The 22,439-nt window shown below is 44.5% G+C and overlaps 1 protein-coding gene across 2 annotated transcripts in view; it reads left to right on the top strand.

Moving 5' to 3' along the window:
• tinagl1 (tubulointerstitial nephritis antigen-like 1) overlaps positions 1–22,439 on the top strand; it is a 63,057-nt gene that overhangs the window by 5,518 nt on the left and 35,100 nt on the right. For both annotated transcript variants that reach the window (XM_014178417.3, XM_014178418.3), the window contains exons 2-3: positions 7,023–7,333; positions 12,993–13,059. In XM_014178417.3, coding sequence (XP_014033892.1) covers positions 7,030–7,333; positions 12,993–13,059 — 371 coding nt within the window. In that variant the 5' untranslated portion in view covers positions 7,023–7,029. The remainder of the gene's footprint in view (positions 1–7,022; positions 7,334–12,992; positions 13,060–22,439) is intronic.

Raw genomic sequence — 22,439 nt, 5'->3', positions numbered from 1 at the left:
TTCGTCAAAAGAGAGATCAGGGTCCAGCGTAACGCCAAGGTCCTTCACAGTTTTATTTGAGACGACTGTACAACCATCAAGATGAATTGTCAGATCCAACAGAAGATCTCTTTGTTTCTTGGGACCTAGAACTAGCATCTCTGTTTTGTCCGAGTTTAAAAGTAAAACATTTGCGGCCATCCACTTCCGTATGTCTGAAACACTGGCTTCCAGGGAGGGCAATTTTGGGACTTTTGGCAATTTTGGGACAAAACCCACTGAGTCGATGATGGCTTCGAAAGCCTTTTGGAGTGGGTCTATGGACTTTTCCATGTGAATATTAAAGTCACCCAAAATTTGAATATTATCTGCCATAACTACAAGGTCCGATAGGAATTCAGGGAACTCAGTGAGGAACGCTGTATATGGCCCAGGAGGCCTGTAAACAGTAGCTATAAAAAGTGATTGAGTAGGCTGCATAGATTTCATCACTAGAAGCTCAAATGACGAAAACGCAGTCATCTTTTTTTGGTAAATAAAAATTTGCTATCGTAAATGTCATCAACATCTCTGCCCTTGCGGGATGCGCAGGGAATATGGTCACTAGTGTAACCAGGAGGAAAGGCCTAATTTAACACAGTAAATTCATCAGGCTTAAGCCTTGTTTCAGTCAGGCCAATCACATCAAGATTATGATCAGTGATTAGTTAATTGAGTTTAACTGCCTTGGAGGTGAGGGATCTAACATTAAATAGCCCTATTTTGAAATGTGAGATATCACAATCTCTTTCAATAATGACAGGAATGGAGGAGGTCTTTATTCCAGTGAGATTGCTAAGGCGAACACCGCCATGTTCAGTTTTGTCCAACCTAGATCGAGGCACAGACACGGTCTCAATGGGGATAGCTGAGCTGACTACACTGACTGTGCTAGTGGCAGACTCCACTAAGCTGGCAGGCTGGCTAACAGCCTGCTGCCTGACCTGCACCCTATTTCACTATGGAGTTAGAGCCCTGTCTATGTTCATAGATTAGATGAGAGCACCCCTCCAGCTAGGATGGAATCCGTCACTCCTCAACATAAACACCATCCCCAACCACCATCAACACCATCACCAACTACCATCAAGACCATCAACAACTACACACACACACACACACACACCACACACTTTTGCAGCTCACTGTTTATATGGCTATGGTAGATCATGTTTATCAAAATATACAGTACAATGCATATAAAAGACAGAGAGACACACACACACATACATGGGCACACACAACTCAGTCACAAACACTTGTATAATTAAGCAATAAGGCACGAGGGGGTGTGGTATATTGCCAATATACCACGGCTAAGGGATATTCTTAAGCACGATGCAACTCGGAGTCCCTGGATAGAGCCCTTAGCCGTGATATATTGGCTATATACCACAAACCCAGAGGTGCCTTATTGCTATTATAAACAAGCTACCAATGTAATTAGAGCAGTAATAATAAATGTTTTGTCATACCCGTGGTACATACTGTCAGCCAATCAGCATTCAGGGCTCGAACCACCCAGTTTATAATGTTGGTGTGTCTGGCTCTCCAACAAAGACCCCAGAGGATTCTGGAACACATCCACATGGACATGGAGAGAATCTTGACCACTCCTTAATAACCCAGCAGTTGTTGTTGATGTGTGTGTGTGTGTGTGTGTGTGTGTGTGTGTGTGTGTGTGTGTGTGTGTGTGTGATCCCTGATTAGCTCATGTTCCTTGGCTGAAGCTCAGTGGTGCGTGAACTCTCACATCTCACTGTCACCCTCTGCACAGCCATTGGACAGACAAACAATGGCCACCGTGTGTGTGTGTGTGTGTGTGTGTGAGAAAGTTACAAAGGTATACAGTTGAAGTCGGAAGTTTACATACACCTTAGCCAAATACATTAAACTCTGTTTTTCACAATTCCTGACATTTAATTCTAGTAAAAATTCCCTGTCTTAGGTCAGTTAGTATCACCACTTTATTTTAAGAATGTGAAATGTCAGAATAATAGTAGAGAGAATGATTTATTTCAGATTTGATTTCTTTCATCACATTCCCAGTGGGTCAGAAGTTTACATACACTCAATTAGTATTTGGTAGCATTGCCTTTAAATTGTTTACCTTGAGTCAAACGTGTCGGGTAGCCTTCCACAAGCTTCCCACAATAAGTTGGGTGAATTTTGGCCCATTTCTCCTAACAGAACTGTTGTAACTGAGTCAGGTTTGTAGGCCTCCTTGCTCGCACACGCTTTTTCAATTCTGCCCACAAATGTTCTATGGGACTGAGGTCAGGGCTTTGTGATGGACACTCCAATACCTTGACTTTGTTGTCCTTAAGCCATTTTGCCACAACTTTGGAAGTATGCTTGGGGTCATTGTCTGTTTGGAAGACCCATTTGCGACCAAGCTTTAACTTCCTGACTGATGTCTTGAGATGTTGCATCAATGTATCCACATAATTTTCCTGCCTCATGATGTCATCTATTTTGTGAAGTGCACCAGTCCCTCCTGCAGCAAAGCACCTCCACCACATAATGACGGTCATTATGGCCAAACAGTTCTATTTTTGTTTCATCAGACCAGAGGACATTTCTCCAAAAAGTACGATCTTTGTCCCCATGTGCAGTTGCAAACCGTAGTCTGGCTTTTTTATGGCGGTTTTGGAGCAGTGGCTTCTTCCTTGCTGAGTGGCCTTTCAGGTTATGTCGATATAGGACTCATTTTACTGTGGATATAGATACTTTTGTACCTGTTTCCTCCAGCATCTTCACAAGGTCCTTTGCTGTTGTTCTGGGATTGATTTGCACTTTTCGCACCAAAGTACGTTCATCTCTAGGAGACAGAACGCGTCTCCTTCCTGAGCAGTATGACGGCTGAGTGGTCCCATGGTGTTTATACTTGCATACTATTGTTTGTACAGATGAACGTGGTACCTTCAGGCATTTGGAAATTGCTCCCAAGGATGAACCAGACGTGTGGAGGTCTAGACTTTTTTTCTGAGGTCTTGGCTGATTTCTTTTGATTTTCCCATGATGTCAAGGAAAGAGGCACTGAGTTTTAAGGTAGGCCTTTAAATACATCCACAGGTACACCTCCAATTGACTCAAATTGTGTAAATTAGCCTATCAGAAGCTTCTAAAGTCATGACATAATTTCCTGGAATTTTCCAAGCTGTTTAAAGGCACAGTCAACTTAGTGTATGTAAACTTCTGACCCACTGGAATTGTGATACAGTGAATTATAAGTGAAATAATCTGTCTGTAAACAAACAATTACTTGTATCATGCACAAAGTAGATGTCCTAACCGACTTGCCAAAACTATACTTTGTTAACAAGAAATTTGTGGAGTGGTTGAAAAATGAGTTTTAATGACTCCAACCTAAGTGTATGTAAACTTCCGACTTCAACTGTAAATATTATACCCCCCCCAAAATGCTAAACTCCTCTGTTATTGTAATGGTGAGAGGTCAGCATGTCTTGGGGGTATTGTATTTGTGTGTCTATAACTTTTTCACTCATCATTATTCACGATTAATTCAGGACTATCCATAATCATGGTAGAATCCATATAAATGTAGAAGTGTTTAGAAACATTCTACTCTTATTTACAATAAAAGTGACTCTAAAATGACAAAACATTGTTTACCATTAATTTCTATTGGGCACAAAATAATCTTATACATAACCAAAACAAACAGCAAATGCATCCAACAAGTTTGTGGAGTCCAAGCTTGATGTAACCATTGCATAATATGAATATCGGACCAAATACTAAACTTTGACTATTTTAATACACATAGGTGAAGTGGTCCCGGTACTTTTGGTCTGCTATAATGGGGGGACTATGTACAAAAAGTGATGTAATTTGTTAATGGTTCACCCGATATGGATAAAAATACACAAAAATTAAAGCTGACAGTCTGCACTTTAACTTCCTAGTTATTGTATCATTTCATATCCAAAGTTCTGGAGTACAGAGCCAAAACAACAAAAAATGTGTCACTGTCCCAATTCTTTTGGAGCTCATATGGTCTGTAAGATAGGATAGAGAGTGAAGCATGCTCTTTGGGACATTTCCTGAAGTGTGACAGATTAGCTCTGACAGACAGCAGGAAGTTTGTCTGTTTCCGTGCCGACATGATAACATTATACTACGGTGTTGATAATAATGTCATGCCCCTCGTTTCTGACTGTGGCCTGATGGCATGTCCATTTAGATAAACAGTCACGTATAGCATTCAGTGCTATTTTAGTGTGGCCTCATCCATCAATGTATTATGCAATGAGACTCCAGAGAGCCATATCTATACCACTTAAAGGTTGCATCCCAAACGGCACACGAGTCCCTATAATATACAGTGAGTGAAAAAAGTATTTGATCCCCTGCTGATTTTGTACGTTTGCCCACTGACAAAGAAATGATCAGTCTATAATTTTAATGGTAGGTTCATTTGAACAGTGAGAGACAGAATAACACCAAAAAAATCCAGAAAAACGCATGTCAAAAATGTTATGAATTGATTTGCATTTCAATGAGGGAAATAAGAATTTGACCCCTCTGCAAAACATGACTTAGTACTTGGTGGCAAAACCCTTGTTGGCAATCACAGAGGTCAGACGTTTCTTGTAGTTGGCCACCAGGTTTGCACACATCTCAGGAGGGATTTTGTCTCACTCCTCTTTGCAGATCTTCTCCAAGTCATTAAGGTTTCGAGGCTGACGTTTGGCAACTCGAACCTTCAGCTCCCTCCACAGATTTTCTATGGGATTAAGGTCTGGAGACTGGCTAGGCCACTCCAGGACCTTAATGTGCTTCTTCTTGAGCCACTCCTTTGTTGCCTTGGCCGTTTGTTTTGGGTCATTGTCATGCTGGAATACCCATCCACGACCCAATTTCAATGCCCTGGCTGAGGGAAGGAGGTTCTCACCCAAGATTTGACGGTACATGGCCCCGTCCATTGTCCCTTTGATGCGGTGAAGTTGTCCTGTCCCCTTAGTAGAAAAACACCCCCAAAGCATAATGTTTCCACCTCCATGTTTGATGGTGGGGATGGTGTTCTTGGGGTCATAGGCAGCATTCCTCCTCCTCCAAACACGGCGAGTTGAGTTGATGCCAAAGAGCTCCATTTTGGTCTCATCTGACCTCAACACTTTCACCCAGTTGTCCTCTGAATCATTCAGATGTTCATTGGCAAACTTTAGATGGGCATGTATATGTGCTTTCTTGAGCAGGGGGACCTTGCGGGCGCTGCAGGATTTCAGTCCTTCACGGCGTAGTGTGTTACCAATTGTTTTCCTGTTGACTATGGTCCCAGCTGCCTTGAAATCATTGACAAGATCCTCCTGTGTAGTTCTGGGCTGATTCCTCACCGTTCTCATGATCATTGCAATTCCGAGGGAGATTGACAGTTCTTTTGTGTTTCTTCCATTTGTGAATAATCACACCAACTGTTGTCACCTTCTCACCAAGCTGCTTGGCGATGGTCTTGTAGCCCATTCCAGCCTTGTGTTGGTCTACAATCTTGTCCCTGACATCCTTGGAGAGCTCTTTGGTCTTGGCCATGGTGGAGAGTTTGGAATCTGATTGATTGATTGCTTCTCTGGACAGGTGTCTTTTATATAGGTAACAAACTGAGATTAGGAGCACTCCCTTTAAGAGTGTGCTCCTAATCTCAGCTCGTTACCTGTATAAAAAACACCTGGGAGCCAGAAATCTTTCTGATTGAGAGGGGGTCAAATACTTATTTCCCTCATTAAAATGCAAATCATTTTATAACATTTTTGACATGCATTTTTCTGGATTTTTTTGTTGTTATTCTGTCTCTCACTGTTCAAATAAACCTACCATTAAAATTATAGACTGATCATTTCTTTGTCAGTGGGCAAACGTACAAAATCAGCAGGGGATCAAATACTTTTTTCCCTCACTGTAGTGCACTACTTTTGACCTACAGGCCCTGGTCAAATGAAGTGCATTTTATATGGAATAGGATGTAATTTGGGACACAGACACAGTCTAACAATGTCTCTGACTTGAAGCAAATGAAATACAGTTACAATATAGGGCAGTTGAATCTTTGTAGCTTTACCTAACCGTTCTATCCATCATACACACGTGTAAGTATAGATGTGCATTGTCCAAATTGAAATATCACATTCTTTGTGTGCTTTAGATTTAATTTGAAAAGTAGTAGCATTTTTAGGGCTATGTAGAGAGGTCGCTTGAAATTTTAACTCATGTCAAAGCTACATAGTTTACAAAGCGATATGTTCCATACTTGTTGATAATAAACACTTTTTACATACAAAGGTGCTATGTTACTATTCTTATTAGTTCTTCTGAAATAATCTATACCCACATGACAGGCTTATTCAACAAAAATCTAATTAAACACAGGAAGAGGATAAAATAAATTCAGTACTTCAATCATCAGTTGCTCACAGTAGGTTCACCCTTTAAATCAAATCAAATATGTTTTTGTGTGCTATCACAGTCAGTTGATGTTTTAGATTCACTATATGACCCTGTTGAAGGTTGTGAGTGGATTGTTTAATAAAAGGACCAGATTAACCTGTGTGTTATCACGTGGGTGGGTTGATATTTTGGTCTTGCTGCCAGAGTCCACTCAAAGTTCACTGTGACCGTGTGAATGGAAACGTTGCCAAGTAGGCATACAACTCAGGCCTCCTACTCCTCCTCCTCCTGCTCCTCCTCCTCCTGCTTCTCCTCTTCCTCCTCCTCCAGTCTTCCTAAGCACTCTCTCCAGCTGTTAAATGACCCACTGAGGGTGACTTTAGGGGTACTGTTAGATGTAGACTATTCTCCTACTGTGTTAGGCTCACTTGATGATCTACAGGACTAAACCTATAACACATGGTTTTGTTCATCTCTTCCAAAATAATCCATTACTGTACGGTTTAGACTATATTCTCCTACAGTTATCGAAATTGGCTGATTTTCTACAGAAGTACTTCTGCATCCTAATAGACGTTCTTCTTTGTCGCTTCTGTCAGGGTGATAATGAAGCTTCTAGCGTCATTAGCACTGGTGCTCCTCCTGGTGGCGGTGGAGAGCATGGCGGCAAGAGGCACATCCAGGAGGACGAAGAGGGAGCTGATGAGCCCACTGCACATGGGGGGCATCAGGGACCCGTTTGGGTCGTACTGCGAGCAGCGGGGTGGCTGCTGCCCGGGTCGTGAGGATCAGTGTACGGTGCCCTACCTGGACACCATCTGTTACTGTGACCTGTTCTGTAACCGCACCGTCTCCGACTGCTGCCCCGACTTCTGGGGTCACTGTCTGGGCATCTCACCCCCTTTCATTGGTAAGATAGAGAGAGTGTGTGTGTGTGTGTGTGTGTGTGTGTGTGTGTGTGTGTGTGTGTGTGTGTGTGTGTGTGTAGAGGGTGGGTGTGTGTGTGTATAATTGCGTGTGTGTGGGCCTGCTTTTTAGGATTAAGAAAGAAAGGCCCAGTACAGCGGGAAAAAATTTACATTAGCCAAAGGCATAATACCATCCTAACCCTAGCCCCACTGACAGGCCCCACCCAACCATAGCCCCACTGACAGGCCCCATCCTAACCCTAACCCCACCGACAGGCCCCACCCTAGCCCTTTCCCCACTGACAGGCCCCACCCAACCCTTTCCCCACTGACAGGCCCCATCCTAACCCTAACCCCACCGACAGGCCCCACCCTAGCCCTTTCCCCACTGACAGGCCCCACCCAACCCTTTCCCCACTGACAGGCCCCATCCTAACCCTAGCCCCACTGACAGGCCCCATCCTAACCCTAGCCCCACTGACAGGCCCCACCCAACCCTTTCCCCACTGACAGGCCCCATCCTAACCCTAGCCCCACTGACAGGCCCCATCCTAACCCTAGCCCCACTGACAGGCCCCATCCTAACCCTAGCCCCACAGACAGGCCCCATACTATCCTAGCCCCACTGACAGGCCCCATCCTAACCTAGCCCCACTGACAGGCCCCACCCTAACCTAGCCCCACTAACAGGCCCCACCCTAACCCTAGTCCCACTGACAGGCCCCATCCTAACCCTAGCCCCACTGACAGGCCCCATCCTAACCCTAGCCCCACTGACGGGTCCCACCAAACCCTAGCCCCATTCACAGGCCCCATCCTAACCCCACTGACAGGCCCCATCCTAACCTTAGCCTCACTGACAGGCCCCACCCTAACCCTAGCCCCACTGACAGGCCCCACCCTAACCCTAGCCCCACTGACAGGCCCCACCCTAATCCTAGCCCCACTGACAGGCCCCATCCTAACTCTAGCCCCACTGACAGGCCCCACCCTAACCCTAGCCCCACTGACAGGCCCCATCCTAACCCTAGCCCCACTGACAGGCCCCACCCTAGCCCCACTGACAGGCCCCATCCTAACCCTAGCCTCACTGACAGGCCCCACCCTAACCCTAGCCCCACTGACAGGCCCCACCCTATCCCTAGCCCCACTGACAAGCCCCATCCTCACCCTAGCCCCACTGACAGGCCCCATCCTAACCCTAGCCCCACTGACAGGCCCCACCCTATCCCTAGCCCCACCGACAGGCTCCACCCAACCCTTTCCCCACTGACAGGCCCCACCCAACCCTAGCCCCACAGACAGGCCCCATACTAACCCTAGCCCCACTGACAGGCCCCATCCTAACCTAGCCCCACTGACAGGCCCCACCCTAACCTAGCCCCACTAACAGGCCCCACCCTAACCCTAGTCCCACTGACAGGACCCATCCTAACCCTAGCCCCACTGACAGGCCCCATCCTAACCTTAGCCTCACTGACAGGCCCCATCCTAACACTAGCCCCACTGACAGGCCCCACCCTAATCCTAGCCCCACTGACAGGCCCCACCCTAATCCTAGCCCCACTGACAGGCCCCACCCTAACCCTAGCCCCACTGACAGGCCCCATCCTAACTCTAGCCCCACTGACAGGCCCCACCCTAATCCTAGCCCCACTGACAGGCCCCATCCTAACTCTAGCCCCACTGACAGGCCCCACCCAAACCTAGCCCCACTGACAAGCTCCATCCTAACCCTAGCCCCACTGACAGGCCCCACCCTAACCCTAGCCCCACCGACAGGCCCCACCCTAACCCTAGTCCCACTGACAGGCCCCATCCTAACCCTAACCCCACTGACAGGCCCCACCCTCACCCTAGCCCCACTGACAGGCCCCATCCTCACCCTAGCCCCACTGACAGGCCCCATCCTAACCCTAGCCCCACTGACAGGCCCCATCCTAACCCTAACCCCACTGACAGGCCCCATCCTAACCCTAACCCCACTGACAGGCCCCACCCTATACCTAGCCCCACTGACAGGCCCCATCCTCACCCTAGCCCCACTGACAGGCCCCATCCTCACCCTAGCCCCACTGACAGGCCCCATCCTAACCCTAGTCCCACTGACAGGCCCCATCCTAACCCTAGCCCCACTGACAGGCCCCATCCTAACCCTAGCCCCACTGACAGGCCCCATCCTAACCCTAGCCCCACTGACTAATCCTAGTCCCACTGACAGGCCCTACCCTAACCCTAGCCCCACTGACAGGCCCCATACTGAGTGGCTACTATGGGACCACTGAATGAGCGGCAATAACCAACTGCTAATCTTATGTGCACAGGCAAAGTTATTTGTTCAGTTGTCACAGTTGCTTTACAATTCAATAACGCTCTAGGTAAGAGGTCACATCGGCCTGTGAAATATGAATAAGCACACTGGTTATTATGCTCCACATACAGTATATCCCTGCTAGTTGTTGCAGAGGTGGCAGCAGGGCCGTACCTGAGAATAGACCAGGAACAGTGGTCTTCTTATTAGTCTGAGACAGAGGGAGGGGGGAGGCCAGGGAGGGAGGGATGTATGAATGGAGGTCAGGAGAAAGAATGTGTGCTATGCAGAGGGAGGGAGCGATAGGTGACGGGAATGGGACAGGAGGCTGGGAGAGGTCGAGGCAGGTATGTGCTCACTAGACAACATGGGGCATGTTCATACACACGCATACGCATGCACATGCACACACACCAGCACTCATGCACACACACACACATACAATTGAAGTCGGAAGTTTACAAACACTTAGGTTGGAGTCATTAAAGGCACAGTCAACTTAGTGTATGTAAACTTCTGACACACTGGAATTGTGATACAGTGAATTATAAGTGAAATAGTCTGTCTGTAAACAATTGTTGGAAGAATTACTTGTATCATGCACAAAGTAGATGTCCTAACCGACTTGCCAAAACTATAGTTTCTTAAAAAGTAATTTGCGGAGTGGTTGAAAAACGAGTTCTAAACAGCTTGGAAAATTATATAAAATTATGTCATGGCTTTAGAAGCTTCTGATAGGCTAATTGACATCATTTGAGTCAATTGGAGGTGTACCTGTGGATGTATTTCAAGGCCTACCTTCAAACTCTGTGCCTCTTTGCTTGACATCATGGGAAAATCAAAAGAAATCAGCCAAGACCTCAGAAAAATAATTGTAGACCTCCACACGTCTGGTTCATCCTTGAGAGCAATTTCCAAATGCCTGAAGATACCACGTTCATCTGTACAAACAATAGTACGCAAGTATAAACACCATGAGACCACACAGCCGTCATACCGCTCAGGAAGGAGACGCGTTCTGTCTCCTAGAGATGAACGTACTTTGGTGCGAAAAGTGCAAAACAATCCCAGAACAACAGCAAAGGACCTTGTGAAGATGCTGGAGGAAACAGGTACAAAAGTATCTATATCCACAGTAAAACGAGTCCTATATCGACGTAACCTGAAAGGCCGCTCAGCAAGGAAGAAGCCACTGCTCCAAAACCGCCATAAAAAAAGCCAGACTACGGTTTGCAACTGCACATGGGGACAAAGGGGATCTCCTCCCAGACCTGGACTAAAGCATCCGCCAACTCCTGGACAGTCTGTGGTGCAACGTGGCGTTGGTGGATGGAGCGAGACATCCCAGATGTGCTCAATTGGATTCAGGTCTGGGGAACGGGCGGGCCAGTCCATAGCATCAATGCCTTCCTCTTGCAGGAACTGCTGACACACTCCAGCCACATGAGGTCTAGCATTGTCTTGCATTAGGAGGAACCCAGGGCCAACCGCACCAGCATATGGTCTCACAAGGGGTCTGAGGATCTCATCTCGGTACCTAATGGCAGTCAGGCTACCACATGGAGGGCTGTGCGGCCCCCCCAAAGAAATGCCACCCCACACCATGACTGACCCATCGCCAAACCGGTCATGCTGGAGGATGTTGCAGGCAGCAGAACGTTCTCCACGGCGTCTCCAGACCCTCCACCCTCATGGAGTCTGTTTCTGACCGTTTGAGCAGACACATGCACATTTGTGGCCTGCTGGAGGTCATTTTGCAGGGCTCTGGCAGTGCTTCTCCTGCTCCTCCTTGCACAAAGGCAGAGGTAGCGGTATTGCTGCTGGGTTGTTGCCCTCCTACGGCCTCCTCCACGTCTCCTGATGTATTGGCCTGTCTCCTGGTAGCGCCTCCATGCTCTGGACACTACGCTGACAGATACAGCAAACCTTCTTGCCACAGCTCGCATTGATGTGCCATCCTGGATGAGCTGCACTACCTGAGCCATTTGTGTGGGTTGTAGACTCCGTCTCATGCTACCACTAAAGTGAAAGCACCGCCAGCATTGAAAAGTGACCAAAACATCAGCCAGGAAGCATAGGAACTGAGAAGTGGTCTGTGGTTACCACCTGCAGAACCACTCCTTTATTGGGGGTGTCTTGCTAATTGCCTATAATTTCCATCTGTTGTCTATTCCATTTGCACAACAGCATGTGAAATTTATTGTCAATCAGTGTTGGTTCCTAAGTGGACAGTTTGATTTCACAGAAGTGTGATTGACCTGGAGTTACATTGTATTGTTTAAGTGTTCCCTTTATTTTTTTGAGCAGTGTATGTGTGTGTATGTGTGTGTGTGTGTGTGTGTGTGTGTGTGTGTGTGTGTGTGTGTGTGTGTGTGTGTGTGTGTGTGTGTGTGTGTGTAATTAAGCTCATTAAGGCATGATGGGGACCTGATATTCTGGGAAACACAGGACAAAAGCCAACAGGACATTCCAACAGCAGATTAGTGAAGCTCAGGGTTCCCAGACCCTACACACTACTATACACCTCACATCAGGTTGTTACTGTTAACTCTCTCACTAGAGAGGGGGGGGTATGTAGTCTGTGTCTGGAGTGTGTAGTGTGTAATATAGAGTGTGTGTCTGTAGTGTGGAGTGTGTGCCTATAGTGTGTAGTGTAGAGTGTGTGTCTGTGGTATGGAGTGTGTAATGTAGAGTGTGTGTCTGTAGGGTGCAGTGTGTGTCTGTAGAATGGAGTGTGTGTCTGTAGTGTAGTTTGTGTTTGTAGTGTCGTGTGTGTATGTAGTGTGTACTGTGTGTCTACAGTGTAGTGTGTGCCTGTAGTGTAGAGTCTGTGTCTGTAGTGTGTAGTGTGTGTCTGTAGTGTGTGTCTGTAGTATGTAGTGTCTAGTGTGTGTCTGTAGTGTGGGGTGTTTAGTGTGGAGTGTAGAATGTGTGTCTGTAGTATGTAGCGTGTAGTGTGTGTCTGTAATGTGTCTGTAGTGTGTAGTGTGTGCCCGTAGTGTGTGTCTGTAGTGTGTCTCTGTAGTGTGTAGTGTGTGTCTGTAGTGTGTCTATAGTGTGTAGTGTGTGTCTGCAGTGTGTCTATAGTGTGTAGTGTGTCTGTAGTGTGTAGTGTGTGCCCGTAGTGTGTAGTGTGTTCCTGTAGTGTGTAGTGTGTGTCTGCAGTGAGTAGTGTGTGCTCGTAGTGTGTAGTGTGTGTCTGTAGTGTGTGCCCGTAGTGTGTGTCTGTAGTGTGTATTGTGCAATGTATCAATGGAAGTGTTCCACCACAACAGGATCAAAGTAATCATTGGTGTGATCCTATCCGCTGGCAACATCTTATTGAATTTCCTCCTTTTGTTTCATTCCAGGCACCTGTGAAAGAAACGGACACAAATTCCTCTCAGGACAGACATACAAAGAGAACTGCAACTTATGGTAAGTGTCTAACCACTTTCTAGTGGTGTAAAGTACTTAAGTAAAAATACCGGAAAGGGGTATCTGGGTATCTGTACTTTACTATTTATATTTTTGGCTACTTTCACTTCACTACTTTTCTAATGAAAATAATGTACTTTTTACTCTATACATTTTCCCTGACACCTAAAAGTAGTCGTTACATTTTGAATGCTTAGCAGGACAGGAACATTGTCTAATTCACACAGTTATCAAGAGAACATCCCTGGTCATCTCTACTGCCTCTGATCTGGAGGACTCACTAAACACATGCTTTGTTTGTGAATGATGTCTGAGTGTTGGAGTGTGCCCTTGGCTATCCGTAAATAAATAAAAAAGCAAGAAAATGGTGCCGTCTGGTTTGGTTAATATAAGGAATTACTTTTAGTTTTGATACTTAAGCATATTTAAAACCAAATACTTTTAGACTTTTACTCAAGTAGTATTTTACTGGAGCACGTGATGCCACGGAGCTGAGCAGACGTTGACAAACCGAGCTCTTCAAAGTTATTCTATTATTACCTAAATAACAACGTTGAAACAATATTCTCACATCGGCTGATAAATTGTCAAGTACTTACCTTCCCAAAGGGCCATGGACCTCTGACCGAGAGGCAAGAAGGACGACCAAAACGTTGTTGATTCCCAAGATAACGATAACGCTACAGCTAGCAAGATTAGCATTAGCCATCATAACTCAGACGACAGTTCCAGACTGTTGCTCTCGGCAGCCTCTTGCGAGCCTGCCGACATGCTGGCTACTCTCCTCCGGGAAATTCAGGATGGTAACAAAGGTCTTTCTATGAAAATTGACAAGAAATCGGCTGAACTCCATTCTTCCATTGACGACCTGAAATCCTCCTTGAATGATCTCCTTTTGAGAACGACTGAGGCTGAGTTGCGCATCAGCACAGTTGAAGATACCATCGCTCGACATGACCAGGTTCTGATACAACTGCAGAAGGACAATGCCTACCTCAAAAACAAGGTAGACCAGATGGAGAACCAGAGCAGACATAGTAATATCCGTGTGGTGGATTTGAAAGAGGACAGCGAGGGCCGTGACCCGGTCCCTTTCTTCACTCAATGGATCCCGGATGTCCAAGGCATAATCAACTTCACCAAGCCGCTGGAAATCGAATGCGCCCACAGAACATCAGCGCCAAAACCCCGGCCAGATGAGCCCCCACGGGCCGTCCTGATCAGGTTCCTCCATTTCCAAGACAGAGAGAAGATACTGCAACTCGCAAGAGCCAAAAGGGACATCACCATCGATGGCAAGAGGGTCAGCCTTTTCCCGGATATGAGCGCGGATCTCGCCAGACGTTGCAAGCAGTTCAGACCTGCTTGTTAAGCCTACAAGACGTTACGGTCGTAGTCATTGTTGATTCCTTTTTGTTTGTAGTGTTCTGAGGTAATAAAATACGATGAACACTTACCACGCTGCGCTTTGGTCCACTCCTTTTGACGATAATGACACCTCCAATAATCTCAGAAGGTTCTTTGATATAATTCACCTTGCTAACAAAAACAAAGTACCTAGTGTCGCAGTCTCCCTCGACGCTGAAAAGGCCTTTGATAGGGTTGAATGGCCATACCTCTTTCACATCTTGGAAAAGTTTGGTTTAGGTACCGTGTTTGTAAATTTGATAAAATCACTCTACAAATCTCCTAAAGCTAGGATTGCTACCAATGGGATTACTTCCTCTTTCCCTCTCTATAGGGGGAACAGACAAGGTTGCCCAATTAGCCCCCACCTCTTTTCCCTCGCCATCGAACAATTGGCTGAGGCTATTAGAACGTGCCCTGACATACATGGCTTTGAGGTGGGCCCCCATGTCCATAAGTTATCACTCTTTGCGGACGACCTTGTCTTATTTCTAACAAACCCAGAACACTCCCTCTCTCACTTACAGATCCTACTACAGTGTTATAGTTCTTTCTCTGGATATAAGGTCAATTTTAATAAAAGCGAAATCTTACCGTTGTCTGTCTTTGACCATCATACCATCAAGCACAAGTTTCCTTTTAGATGGTTGCCTATGGGATTCACATATTTGGGCATAATGGTGGATGGTAATCTGAACAACCTCTATAAACTCAATCTGGCCAGTTTGTTGCAAAAGGTGGAGGGTGACCTTTGTAAATGGATGGACTTGCCTCTCACTCTACTGGGTAGAATAAATGTAATTAAAATGAATGTCCTGCCCAGATTTCTATATTTGTTTCAATCTCTCCCTATCCCTGTTCCCGCAGCATTCTTTTCATCTCTCGACAAGCTGACCAGACGGTTTATCTGGCACGGCAAAACACCTAGGGATAAACTGACCCTTGATTACGGTCAAGGGGGCTTATCCTCCCCAATTTTAGAATGTACTACTGGGCTGCACAGTCTAGGTTTCTGGCTCAGAGCTTTGACAATGGTCCCTCTCCCTCATGGTTGAACATTGAAAAGTTTGAGGTAAATGATGACACTGGGGCAGAATTGTTTTACAAATGGGACAGAAAATCTATAAAAAAGAAGTATTTTACTGGGTGACTTTCACTTTTACTTGAGTCATTTCCTATTAAGGTATCTTTACTTTTACTCAAGTATGACAGTTGGGTACTTATTCCACCACTGCAGCTTTCTCTTTTTCCTCTCTATGTACCTTTTATCACTCCTTCATATCCTCCTCTTTCTCCCCTCTCACTCCTTTCTTTACATCTCTTCTGTCCAAACAGTGATTAGTCCACACTTTGCTCTGATGACCTGACCTTTCTGGTTGTACCACAGACAGACCCACGTTTTCCATGGAGAGTTTTGGGGGCTCTTCTCGTGATGCTGTCTCATTCATAACTCTTCTACATATTCTTGGGACCCCTGTCCATTGATTTGGGTTATTGTAGCTAGCTATCTCCTTTATCGAAGCAGCATTAGACAAGCAACGGCAAGACATGGCATCACATCACACTACAATACAACACTTAGCATTGGGCAACATTAGACAACATTGAGCAAAATTGGTAAACATTCGAAACATTGAGCAACAGTGGGCCTTGTGGGGGCTAGAGCAGCCAGGTCACCTGTGATACAAGTCAGTATTCAACGTCCATCCATGTCTGAGGACGTCAGGAGATTAGGTTGAAACCAGCCACTAGGGGCAATAGCAAGCGCAGGCTAAACTACAATATCGTCCCAGCTTGGGCTTAGTTAACTTACACACAGGCTAAGCTACAATATCATGCCAGCTAGGGCTTCGTTAACTCAGTGTGCCCCCCCCACTGGTAATTTGACCATGATAACAAGTTCAGTGTAACGAAGTGCGCTGAAAGTCAGGAAGCAAGTTCAGGGAGTGAGTGTTTTAATAAATAAACACACCATAATACAAAATAAGAGACATGAACAACGTACAGACAAGACACAGGAACAGAAACAATAACGGCTGGGGAAGGAACCAAAGGGAGTGACATATATAGGTAAGGTAATCAGGGAGGTGATGGAGTCCAGGTGAGTCTGATAACGCGCAGGTGCGCGTAACAATGGTAACAGGTGTGCGCCATAACGAGCAGCCTGGTGACCTAGAGGCTGGAGAGGGAGCACACATGACATTTAGATAGCTGACTGCTACACTAACTTAGCAATCTAAAAATGTATTGCTGACATGGGCTAATTGACTGACTATCAGTGACTGACATAGGAGAAAAACTGCTGATGCACAACCAAATTTCAAAATTGCACCTTGTGTATTCTATTATTCTAACTTGCAACAGTAAGTCCAGACCCTGACTGAGTTCAAAAAATATATAATTGTGGGAAATTGATCCGAGGGCCTTAAAAACATCTCATTCCAAAATCATGTGCATTAATATGTTGCTATAACAGCGTCCATTCTTCTGGCAAGGCTTTCCACTAGATATTGGAACATTGCTACGGGGACTTGCTAACATTCAGCCACAAGAGCATTAGTGAGGTCGCGCACTGATGTTGGGTGATTAGGACTGGCTCACAGTTGGCGTTCCAATTCATCCCAAAGGTGTTCGATGGGGTTGAGGTCAGGGCTTTGTGAAGGCCAGTGAAGTTCTTCCACACCGATCTTGACAAACCCTTTCTGTATGGACCTCGCTTTGTGCACAGGGGCATTGTCATGCTGAAACAGGAAAAGGCCATCCCCAAACTGTTGTCACAAAGTTGGAAGCACAGAACCGTCTAGAATGTCCTCGTGTCCTGTAGCATTAAGATTTTGTATAACTGGAACTAAGGAGCCTAGCCCAAACCATAAAAACAGCCCCAGACCATTATTCCTCCTCCACCAAACTTTACAGTTGGCACTATGCATTGGGGCATGTAGCGTTCTCCTGGCATCCGCCAAACTCAGATTCGTCCGTCGGGCTGCCAGATGGTGAAGCGTGATTCTTCACTCCAGAGAACGTGTTTCAACTGCTCCAGTCCAATGGCGGTGAGCTTTACACCATTCCAGCTGACGCTTGGCATTGCTCATGGTGATCTTAGGCAAGCGGGCGGCTGTTGGGCCATGGAAACCCATTTCATGTAGCTCCCGACAAACAGTTCTTGTGCTGACGTTGCTTCCAGAGGCAGTTTGGAACTCGGTAGTGAGTGTTGCAACCGAGGACAGATCATTTTTACGCGCTACACGCTTCTGCACTCGCCGGTCCCGTTCTGTGAGATTGTGTGGCCTACCACTTTGCGGCTGAGCCGTTATTGCTCCTAGACATTTACACTTCACAATAACAGCGCTTACAGTTGACCGGGGCAGCTATAGCAGGGCAGAAATTTGACAAACTGACTTTTTGGAAAGGTCTCATCCCATGACGGTGCCAAGTTGAAAGTCACTGAGATCTTCAGTAAGGCCATTCCACTGCTAATATTTGTCTATGGAGATTGCATGGCTGTGTGCTCAATTTACAGCTGTCAGCAACGGATGTGGCTGAAATAGCTGAATCCACTAATTTGAAGGGGTGTCCACATATTTTGTATATACAGTACCAGTGAAACGTTTTCCACACCTACTCATTCAAGTGTTTTTCTTTAATTTTACTATTTTCTGCAATGTAGTAAAATAGTTAAAAACTATTAAATAACACATTTTGAATCATGTAGTAATTAGAGAAGTGTTGACAAATATATTTTATATATAAGATTCTTCAAAGTAGCCACCCTTTGCCTTGATAACAGCTTTGCACACTCTTGGCATTCTCTCAACCAGCTCCACCTGGAATGTTTTTCTAACAGTCTTGAAGGAGTTCCCACATATGCTGAGCACTTGTTGGCTGCTTTTCATTCACTCTGCGGTCCAACTCATCCCAAACCATCTCAATTGGGTTGAGGTCTTGTGATTGTGGAGGCCAGGTCATCTGATGCAGTACTCCATCACTCTCCTTATTCGTCAAATAGCCCTTACACAGCCTGGAGGTGTTTTGGGTCATTGTCCTGTTTGAAAACAAAAGGGATGGGAAGGCGTATCACTGCCGAATGCTGTGGTAGCCATGCTGGTTAAGTGTGCCTTGAATTCTAAATAAATCACCGACAGTCTCACCAGCAAAGCACCCCACACCATCACACCTCCTCCTCCATGCTTCACGTTGGGAACCGCACATGCGAAGATAATCCGTTCACCAATTGCAACCAAAAATCGAACATTTCGACTCATCAGACCGAAGGACAGATTTCCACCAGTCTAATGTCCTTAGCTCGTGTTTCTTGGCCCAAACAAGTCTCTTCTTCTTATTGATATCCTTTAGAAGTGTTTTTTTCAGCAATTCGACCATGAAGGCCTGATTCATGCAGTCTCCTCTGAACAGTTGATGTTGAGATGCGTCTGTTACTTGAACTCTGTGGAGCATTTATTTGGGCTGCAATTTCTGAGGCTGGTAACTCTAATGAACTTATCCTTTGCAGACGCTTCACAAGTCCTCAACTGGCAGCTTCATTAAATAGTACCTGCAAAACACCAGTCTCAACGTCAACAGTGAAGAGGCGACTCCGGGATGCTGGCCTTCTAGGCAGAGTTGCAAAGAAAAAGCCATATCTCAGACTGGCCAATAAAAAGAAAAGATTAAGACGGGCAAAAGAACACAGACACTGGACAGAGGAACTCTGCCTAGAAGGCCAGCATCCCAGAGTCGCCTCTTCACTGTTGACGTTGAGACTGGTGTTTTGCGGTACTATTTAATAAAGCTGCCTGTTGAGGACTTGTGAGGCGTCTGTTTCTTAAACTGACACTCTATTGTACTTGTCCTCTTGCTCATTTGTGCACCAGGGCCTCCCACTCCTCTTTCTATTCTGGTTAGAGCCAGTTTGCGCTGTTCTGTGAAGGGAGTAGTACACAGCGTTGTACGAGATCTTCAGTTTCTCTGCAATTTCTCGCATGGAATAGCCTTAATTTCTCAGAACAAGAATAGACTGACGAGTTTCAGATAATGGGCCTCTGTACGCCTATGTATATATTCCATAAAACATCTGCCGTTTCAAGCTCCAATAGTCATTTACAACATTAACAATGTCTACACTGTATTTCTGAACAATTTGATGTTATTTTAATGGACCAAAAAAAAGTGCTTTTCTTTCAAAAACAAGAACATTTCTAAGTGATCCCAAACTTTTGAACGGTAGTGTATATTACTACTATACTTCAATACTACTATAGTACTACTATACTTTTATACTATTATAGTACTACTGTACTTCTATACTACTATAGTACTGCTATACTTCTATACTGATATAGTACTAATGCACTTCTACACTACCATAGTACTACTATGCTTATGTACTACTATAGTACTACTGCACTTCTATACTACTGTAGTACTACTATACTACTATAGTGGTACTATACTACAATAGTACTACTATAGTACTGCTATTATTCTAGAGTACTATAGTACTACTATTCTTCTATACTACTATACTACTACTATACTTCTGTAGCACTATAGTACTACTATACTAGTATACTTATATACTACTATAGTACTACTGTACTTCTATACTACTATACTTCTATACTACTATAGTACTACTACACTTATTTACTACTATATTACTACTATACTTTTATAGTACTATAGTACTTCTATTCTTCTATACTACTATAGTACTATACAATTATAGTGCTATACTTATACTACTATAGAACTACTATACGTCTATACTATTATATTACTACTATACGTCTATACTGCTATAGTACTACTACTCTACTATAGTACTATAGTACTACTACACTTCTATTCTATTATAGTACTACTATACTTCTATAGTACTATAGTACTACTGTACTTCTATACTACTATAGTACTACTATGTTTCTATACTACTATAGTACTACTATGCTTCTATAATATTATAGTACTAATATACTTATATAGTACTATACTACTACTATGCTTCTTTACTACTACACATCTATACTCTATACTACACATCTATAATATTATATTACTACTATACTTCTATAGTACTACTAAAAGTATTTGGTTTGAAATGTACTTAAGTATCAAAAGTAGAAGTATAAATCATTAAACATTTCTTATATTAAAACCAGACGACACAATTTTCTTGTTTTTTTCATTTACGGACAGCCAGGGGCACAGTTCAACGAATAATTTACACACAAAGCATTTGTGTTTAGTGAGTCTGCCAGATCAGAGGCAGTAGGGATGACCAGGGATGTTCTCTGTTTAGTGAGTCCTCCAGATCAGAGGCAGTAGGGATGACCAGGGATGTTCTCTTGATAAGTGTGTTAATTAGACAATTTTCCTGTCCTGCTAAGCATTCAAAATGTAATGAGTACTTTTGGATGTCAGCGAAAATGTATTGAGTAAAAAGTTATTTAGGAATGTAGTGAAGTAAAAGTAGTCAAAAATATAAATAGTAAAGTAAAGTACAGATACCCCACAAAACTACTTAAGTATTAATTTTTACTTAAGTACTTTACACCACTGTACTACTGTTCTACTGATGTTCTACTGATGTTCTACTGATTACAGAATAACTGTCGGTTAGTCTGTGATACTACAAGCAGTCTGAGATCGAACATGTCAATACACCTGGGCGACATCTGTCTAACATGTCAATACACCTGGGCGACATCTGTCTAACATGTCAATACACCTGGGCAACATCTGTCTAACATGTCAATACACCTGGACAACATCTGTCTAACATGTCAATACACCTGGACAACATCTGTCTAACATGTCAATACACCTGGACAACATCTGTCTAACATGTCAATACACCTGGGCGACATCTGTCTAACATGTCAATACACCTGGACAACATCTGTCTAACATGTCAATACACCTGGACAACATCTGTCTAACATGTCAATACACCTGGGCAACATCTGTCTAACATGTCAATACACCTGGACAACATCTGTCTAACATGTCAATACACCTGGACAACATCTGTCTAACATGTCAATACACCTGGACAACATCTGTCTAACATGTCAATACACCTGGACAACATCTGTCTAACATGTCAATACACCTGGACAACATCTGTCTAACATGTCAATACACCTGGGCGACATCTGTCTAACATGTCAATACACCTGGACAACATCTGTCTAACATGTCAATACACCTGGGCAACATCTGTCTAACATGTCAATACACCTGGGCAACATCTGTCTAACATGTCAATACACCTGGACAACATCTGTCTAACATGTCAATACACCTGGACAACATCTGTCTAACATGTCAATACACCTGGACAACATCTGTCTAACATGTCAATACACCTGGACAACATCTGTCTAACATGTCAATACACCTGGGCGACATCTGTCTAACATGTCAATACACCTGGACAACATCTGTCTAACACGTCAATACACCTGGACAACATCTGTCTAACACGTCAATACACCTGGACAACATCTGTCTAACATGTCAATACACCTGGACAACATCTGTCTAACATGTCAATACACCTGGACAACATCTGTCTAACATGTCAATACACCTGGACAACATCTCTCTAACACGTCAATACACCTGGACAACATCTGTCTAACATGTCAATACACCTGGACAACATCTGTCTAACATGTCAATACACCTGGACAACATCTGTCTAACATGTCAATACACCTGGGCAACATCTGTCTAACACGTCAATACACCTGGACAACATCTGTCTAACATGTCAATACACCTAGGCAACATCTGTCTAACATGTCAATACACCTGGACAACATCTGTCTAACATGTCAATACACCTGGGCAACATCTGTCTAACATGTCAATACACCTGGACAACATCTGTCTAACATGTCAATACACCTGGGCAACATCTGTCTAACATGCCAATACACCTGGACAACATCTGTCTAACATGTCAATAC

Source organism: Salmo salar, chromosome 27, assembly GCF_965601325.2.
Source record: "Salmo salar chromosome 27, fSalSal1, whole genome shotgun sequence".
Taxonomy (NCBI): Eukaryota; Metazoa; Chordata; class Actinopteri; order Salmoniformes; family Salmonidae; genus Salmo; species Salmo salar.
This window is presented reverse-complemented; position numbering and strand designations above follow the sequence as displayed.